General features: G+C 42.5%; 1 protein-coding gene across 5 annotated transcripts in view; it reads left to right on the forward strand.

Annotated features, from left to right (window-relative positions):
- The window catches only part of LOC129335668 (cystine/glutamate transporter-like), a 45,431-nt gene extending 37,766 nt beyond the window's left edge, over window positions 1-7,665 (forward strand). For all 5 annotated transcript variants that reach the window (XM_054988411.1, XM_054988410.1, XM_054988413.1 and 2 more), the window contains exons 12-14: window positions 225-374; window positions 3,285-3,459; window positions 4,602-7,665. In XM_054988411.1, coding sequence (XP_054844386.1) covers window positions 225-374; window positions 3,285-3,459; window positions 4,602-4,666 — 390 coding nt within the window. In that variant the 3' untranslated portion in view covers window positions 4,667-7,665. The remainder of the gene's footprint in view (window positions 1-224; window positions 375-3,284; window positions 3,460-4,601) is intronic.
- The last annotated feature ends 520 nt before the right edge of the window (window positions 7,666-8,185 follow it).

Raw genomic sequence — 8,185 nt, forward strand, 5'->3', positions numbered from 1 at the left:
AAAATTAATTTTACTTTATCAAAGATCAGCAGATCTGCTTTCCTTCTGGTCTTTTTTCTCCTTTGCAGACGTTGGCACTGTTTTGGTGTAAATGTATTTTAAGGTTGGGTGTGCAGAGGTGTTCCATGTAAAAAGAAAAAAATCTTTTCCAATTTCCAGTTCTTTCCCTGCATGGTCTGAGACTGTAGTTTTGCTCAATTGATTTCATTTTTACAACCCTCCAGTTCCCTTTGGTCACAGCCATGATTTGTGTGGGAGAGCTCTACCATCTCCTGAACTTCTTCAGCTTCTCTCGGTGGCTCTTCATTGGACTGGCAACACTTGGGCTTATAGTTCATAGGTACCGTCACCCTGAGATACCAAGCCCATTCCAGGTAATGAAGTCACTCCTGCGACTAGCACTGCGTTACTTCTTATTTAGACCCATCACTGAGTGATTCTGCACATGTTGGATAATGCACTTCCAATCCTCTTTATAGATCATTTGGAATTGATTTTTTTGTGTGCAGAACAAAAAATCCACCTCAAACGATTGATAAAGTGCATTGAAAGTACTTTATCCAAGGTGTGCGGAATCAGCCAGTGTTTGCTGATGCAATGTAGTGGTAAGCCAAAAGCCAAGAAATCCATGATTCCAGTTATACCAGCATGGATCCAAAGAGGCATGCCTGCCAGTGCAGAGGCTGTAAACATGCATGATCGGACAGAAGAACTATTATTAAAATTTAAACCATCAGAACATATTTGGCCTTTTGTGTTGTGGCGTAGTGGGAGCCCTCATGTTGGTGAAGTAAGAAAAAAAAGTGCTGATCTTCCTTTTAACTTTCCTATGAGGATTACTGAACTTAATGACTGCATTAAGATGTAATGACAAACCATGTTGGAGAGAAATAGCCTTGGAAATATTCAGGCTTGTGCAAGCCCTCCTCCCCCTCCCTTGCACACAACTCAAATGCGATCATCTCTCCTCACCCCCACTATGAACAGCCTGCATATTGAAGACTTCCAGAGACCCAAAAAACCAGTTTGTTGTGACATCCCATCAGGCAAAATTACAAATATTAGCCAATTTGGAATGCTGTTTGTACCCCAGAAAGCAAGCCACAGTTCGTTGCTTTGTATGATTAGATGCCATGACCAAATGACAAATTATGGTTTATTGAGAACTAGGAAGTCTTCAGGATCTGAGGAGCCCACAACATGGGAGAGGAAGGATTGTTTGTTTGTTTGTTTGTTTATTTATTTATTATATTAGATTTTTAGTCCGCCTTCCCCACAGGCGGACTCAGGGCAGAGTACAACATGCCAGTTTACATAAATACACTTTAAAACAGATTACAGTAAAACATTACAGTAAAATTAAAACAACTATATACAATAAAACTTCACAAGATGGTGATGGTAGGATACTGCATTTCAGGCATGGCCCATATATATATAGGGTGGTGGACAGATCTTTTCAGTATGGCCAGAGGGGGCCCAACCTAACCTCCGCCATATGCCTGGCAGAACATCTCTGTCTTACAGGCCCGCCAGGCCCTGGTTTCATCAGACAGAGAGTTCCACCAGGCCGGTGCCAGGACCGAAAAGGCCCTGGCTCTGGTCAAGGCCAGGCGAGCCTCCCTTGGGCCAGGGACCACCAAAAGTTATTTATTTGTAGAACGAAGTGTCCTCTGGGGTACATATAGGGAGAGGCGGTCCCGCAGATATGCTGGGCCCAGTCTGCATAGGGCTTTATAGGTCAACACCAAAACCTTGAACCGGACCCGGTACTCAACTGGTAACCAATGCAGCTGGCGTAATATAGGTGTTATCTGTTCCTCACTCAGGACTCTTGCAATCACTTGCACAGCTGCATTTTGAACCAGCTGTAGTGTCCAGATTAGGCCCAGGGGAAGCCCTGCATAGATTGAGTTGCAGTAGTCTAGTCTAGAGGTGACCGTTGCTTGGATCACTGCTGTTAGGTTGTGGGTCGATAGGTAGGGGACAAGCTGCCGGGCTTGTCTTAGATAGAAAAATGAAGACCGGGCAATTGCTGCGACTTGTGCCTCCATGGTCAGGGAGGCATCCGGGATCACCTCTGGGCTCCTAACTCTTGAAACCACCTTAATTATCCTGGGCTATGTAATTTATCTGTTGTCACTGAATGCAAGGTGTAATCAGTGTTTTCAAGAACTGGAACCAGACTATATTTGTAATAAGGGGGTCTGACCTGATTTGCTGGTACTATATTCCTAACTGGTGATTAATGACCTTTGCAACCTAATTGCATCTGACAAGATACTCTGTTATCACTACTTTCTGGAACACGGTGATGTTAATACGCCAATAACAATTAGATGCACAGTAGGGGTGTTGGATGAAAGTTTATTGTGTTTTAGCCTCTTACAAAAGTTTTCAAAATAAGCTAAACAGTAGTGACAATATAGACTGAGGCTAGGTCCTTAATGCTACTGTAATAATAATGCAGTCTGAGGTGGAACAGAGCAGTCAGTGTACATTCATCTACTGCCCCCTAGTGGCGAAGGATCAGAATCCCTAGTTCCCATGCATTTTGACTCAAGAATGTTTGTTTTTCTCATCCAATGCATATTTTTCTTGTCAGTGTTTACATCCATTTATTTAGCACAGTCAACATTCATCTGGGAACAATCCAAATCCTCTACTATGCATGGCATGGCTGGGGAATGGGAAAAGTTAATGTGGTGCTGTCTGCATAAAAAAAAAATGTTGCGTGCTCCACTATGTAGCCTGGGACCTGCTTTGGGGCACGATCCACGAGGAAATTCTCCTGTGGAAGCCTCAGTGAAGCAAACACAGATAATTCAAGAGCGAGGTATTAGCAGCTCTTGTTAATTTTATTGTATTTTGTTTGTTGTTGTTTTATTTTAGTAAGTGAAAAAAGAAAATATTAAACGTGAAATTTGTGAAACAACAATTGAACAGGGTAACAACGTCATGTTTCATTCATACAGAGAATACTAATTCAAAATAAATGATGTTAAACCCAGATAGAGTGACTGATGCCAGGTGACCTGGTGTGTTTTGTGGCTGAGTTGATCCAGTTGGTGTGAATATTGATAAAGTTGCCGAAGCCCTACAAAAATATATTGTGTATAAAAGGTTATAAAGTAGGTGTGGGTGTTGTGCATATATTCTGTGACCACAAATTCTGTTGCACTATTTTGAATAGGCAAGAGGACTATAGTATGGTGGACACACCAATTCAGCCGCAAGACCTTACCTGAAACATGTTATATTTAGCAAAATCTGTCCCCCTCCAGGTTCCTCTTTTCATTCCTGTTTCCTTTACAATCATCTGCCTTTTCACTGTGGGAATGTCTTTCTACTCTGACCCCGTAAACATCAGCATCGGCTGCGCCATGGTTTTGAGCGGCTTTCCAGTCTACTATTTGCTCATCCAAAGGTCAATGCCAAATTGTTGCAGTACTACATTCCGTGAGTAAACTCTGGATAACTTCATATTATTGGATTTAGTACAGTGTCACTTTATACATAGGATTCAATCTACTTCACCACTGGTACAGTGCCTGATCACAGAGAAATCTCTATAGGGCATAATAGAGCTTGGCTGTTCCATGCCCCAGTATGTGCCTGTGGGTCCTCTGTATGCCTGGACATTTTATGGAGCAATGAGAGGGATGTATGAACTTCCCATTACCAGCTCTTCCCCACAGTTTTTCTCTGGTTCCTTGGCATCCTCCAAGGATGTTTACTTTGTGGGAGCAACAGGAAGAAGCTGGGCCTTGTTTTGTGCTGTGGGAGGCCTTGAGTCTGTGGTCTTTGCATCTCAGTGGCCAAGGTGCTACTGATCCCAAATCTTGCTCTTCTACTACAGACCAACATGAATACCCACCTGAAACCAAGTTCCTGCAGTGTCTCTTTATAGACACTGGTATCTAGCTCATTACTTCTGTGTGCCCATGACTGTACATGATTTGTGTAAATCAGAGATTGCCAAATGAGCAGTGCTTGAACTGATCTGGTTCCCAGAGAGCGAGTGATAGAGACAGAGATATTCAGCACTTGAACGATAACTTCTTTCTCTGGTTTTATATGTAGAGCCACACCTTAGCAGACATGTCCCCGAACTATGACATTCTTACTGATCAGTAGTTGATCCCCCTATACGGTCTGTTTATCCAGGATTAGGGTTCTACCCTTTCCCCCAGAAAACTGACTAGAGGATAAAGTGTTCCCAGAGAACACAGAATGAGGCTACTTCAAGAATTGTTCCAAATGGATTGCAGTCTTATTCTTCAAGTTCTTGTCAGTTGCTGTGGTACTAAACTTTTATTGATGCCAAGAGCCCCAGAAAACATTTAAATGAGCACTCAGAGTATCAGCAGCGACAGGCAATGATTCAGACCTCTGTAAGAAGAGCCAATTCTTATTGCACTCTGTGGAATGGAAAAATCGTTGCTTCCAACAGCAGCAGACAGGAAGGCATGGCCGCTGTGGTGTTTTTCACCAGATAACACCACAAATTACATTTTTGCCATCTATCAAACCAGTACATTTTCCAGCTTGCCTTTTAAAAACATTGGTAGATGAAATTCTCTCTCTCTTTTCTGCTGCAGATTATCTCACGTTGAAGCTTCAGATACTCTTGAAGGTGGTGCAACAAGAGATCAGGACTTACTAAGGAGTGGAAAAGAAAGCAAAAGATGTCATTTGATGCTCTGAATTGGTTAAGTTTTCTCTGCTGGCTAACAGTGAATGCTACTCTGGTATTACCCTGGAGGCCTCCCAGAATTACAACTGATCTCCAGACTACAGAGATACGTTTCCCTGGAGAAAATGGCTGCTTTGCAGGATGGATTGTATGGCATTTTACTCCACTGAGGTCCCTCCACCTCCAAATATCCAGGACTTTCTCAACTCAAAGTTGGCAACTCTATACCCTGGAGCTTCTTCTCCATCCATTTCAGTTCTTTTAACACTGGACAGAATGTTCATGAAGAGTCCCTAAAGCCAAAGGCATAGGACAATCTTGCAATGAGCCATGCCTTGGACTCAGTGAGAGGTGTAATCTGTCCTGTTTTCCCCGCCTGCCATGCACAAGTGCACCCATTCCCTAAAACAAGACTCATACAGAAGGATCTAAATTTGCTTTTCATCCTCGAATACAAACTGTGTACATGTAATAGACTTGGGGAAACTTATTGTAGAGCTTTCATTGACTACAGCCCACGGGTCCATTTTTTCCCCCTTCTCTGGCCAGCGACAGTTGAAATGTACTTTAGGGAATGCCCTGGAAAAGCCAAAGCAAACTCAGTTAGCCGTGTTAGTCTGTAGTAGCAAAATAGTAAAGAGTCCAGTAGCACCTTTAAGACTAACCAACTTTACTGTAGCATAAGATGCATCTGACGAAGAGAGCTGTGGCTCTCGAAAGCTTATGCTTCAGTAAAGTTGGTTAGTCTTAAAGGCGCTACTGGACTCTTTACTATTTTGCAACGGATGTGTTACTTATGGGTGGGGCCATCATGGCCTCCTCTTAGATAATGCCCACGATAAAACTTCTCCTAGCCATGCAGTTCTGGAGCACTTTTGAAACTGTTTTTGAAGTTTTAAAAAGATGGTTGTCATTTTAATGATTAGTGTGTGGAAAGAGGGGTGCATAGCTTGTGCAGACCTTTCCAAAGGTAGCATTTCCTGAAGGGCGAAACTAAAAATGCCAGTTGCTTGTGTGCACTCAGGCCTAGCTAATTTCACACCTACCTTGACTATGGTAGGAGTAGAGAAGAAATAGAGAATGACGAGGATTTTTGCCCCCTCTTTTATTTATCATTATTGATGCTTGGTCAAGACTGATGTTACCATATCAGTAATGGGGGAAATCAGTTGTATCAGGCAATAGTGACTTTGATCCAGCAAAACAATAGACACCAACCAGGGACAGCATAGGCACAATCTTTTCTTCTGAAGCCTTTACGCAGAAGCAAGTTCTACAGAATGTCTTTTTAAAATATCCAAATGGATTGGGATATTAGAATTAAGGGTGTACAGGTAAACCACTTTTTATGTGAAATTTTTGAAATTATGAACATGAAAATATAAGACATTTACAAAGTTGTGTAAAGATGTACAAATACATCGAATTAATCAAAGTCTGATTTCTTCCTGTTTTGAGATGGAACTTCTTTGTTAGATATTCTCCTTAAAGACTTTGGAAATATCATGAAGACTTCTGAAATGGGTTAGTTGTTTTAATGGTTCTGGGATTGTTCTGAAACTTTCAACCAGTTATACCCTCTCTGAGCAATAATTTTTCAGCTTTCAAGAGCTCCCTCTTCCATAATACCAGAACTCCAGGGAAACCAATGAAGTTGACGGGCAATAGATTCAGGTCAAACAAAAGAAAGTGTTTCTTTCTTCAACCAGTAAAGGTAAAGGCAAGCACTGAGTCATTACTGACCCAGGGGGGGACGTCACATCACAACGTTTTCTTGGCAGACTGTTTTTGTTACAGGGTGGTTTGCCATTGCCTTCCCCAGTCATCTACACTTTACCCCCAGGAAACTGGGGACTCATTTTACCGACCTCAGAAGGCTGGAAGGCTGAGTCAACCTTGAGCTGGCTACCTGAACCCGGCTTCCGCTGGGATTGAAGTCAGGTCGTGAGCAGAGCTTGGGCTGCAGTACTGTTGCTTATCACTCTGCGCCACGGGGTTCATCCCCCAACCAGTAATTAATATTTATTTAGACTTTTATATTCTGCATTTATCCCCAGTGAGATCCAAAGCAGCTTCCAGCATCATTCTCCTCTCCTTTTATTATCACAACAACCCTGCGAGGCAGGGTTAGGCTAAGAGAGAGTTACTGACCCAAATCACCCAATGAGCTCCCATAACAGAGTGGGGAGTCAAACCTGGGCCTCCCAGATCTTAGGCCAACACCCTTAACAACTACACTGCTCTGGAATTCTCCACCTTTGAACGTACTGATAGCCATGAGCGTAGACAGCTTTAAAAGGGATTTAGACAGATTCATGGAGGAGAGGTCCGCCAATGGGTACTACTAAGCCATGGTGAGTAAAAGGAACCTCAGAGGAGGTAAATCTCTAAATACCAGTGCCATGAGGTAACATTAGGGGAAGGCATTGGGCTCTGTACTCCTTGCTGGCCCTCCACCGCAACTAGTTGTATAAAACAGGGTGCTAGATGAATGTGGTCCCTCAGGGTTCTTAGAGGTGAGGGCTACTTAGAAATGGACTTTGGAACTGGATGAAAGAACGGAGGATGAAGGAGAGGTTCCATCTCAGAACAGGAAGTGTACCATATTCCTGTCTCTTCCTAGATATAGTTGCACATTGCAGGAATTGAGTCCAGCGACACTCTCGAAAGCTTATACCCTCAAAATCTTGTTGGTCTTTAAGGTGCCACTGGACTCAAATCCTGCTGTTCTATTATAGACCAACATAGCTACCTACCTGAAACATCTTTATATGATTTTGTAAAGATCTTATAGTTCCTGTTTTATGTACATAATTTTAAAATTCCACCTAAATGATGACTATCTGTATATTTATGACTAAATGTCTTTCTATGATTGTATTTTTTTGCTTCTGTGGTTCTAGGGAACTGTAACTGCTATTTCTTGCTTGTTTAAACTAGAATTAATAACAACAACAACATTCAATTTATATACTGCCCTTCAGGACAACTTAATGCCCCGCTCAGAGCAGTTTACAAAGTATGTCATTATTATCCCCACAACAAAAAAACCCTGTGAGGTGGGTATGGCTGAGAGAGCTCCTAGAAGCTGTGACTGACCCAAGGTCACCCAGCTGGCTTCAAGTGGGGGAGTGGGGAATCAAACCCAGCTCTCCAGATTAGAGTCCTGCGCTCTTAACCACTACACCAAACTGGCATAAGAGTATGCCTTTAAGATACTGACGGTCAAGCCCACTGTAAATGCTTTATGTATATTAAATAGCAATAGTTTTGCAACATAGAACGCAACTTGAGAAGGTCATGAACAGAAAATTCAGATTCACCACCTCCAAGCGTCAGAAATCTGAAGCGGCATGAGAGCCATTTTGACACTGAGAGCTTGCCTACACAGATAGAAGTTCCATATAAGACGAGGGGGGGGGGGGAATCCATGCATCAGTTCATGAGATATCACATTTGGCTCTATTTTACTATATTCACACATACCAG

Source organism: Eublepharis macularius, chromosome 9 (assembly GCF_028583425.1).
Source record: "Eublepharis macularius isolate TG4126 chromosome 9, MPM_Emac_v1.0, whole genome shotgun sequence".
Lineage (NCBI taxonomy): Eukaryota > Metazoa > Chordata > Lepidosauria > Squamata > Eublepharidae > Eublepharis > Eublepharis macularius.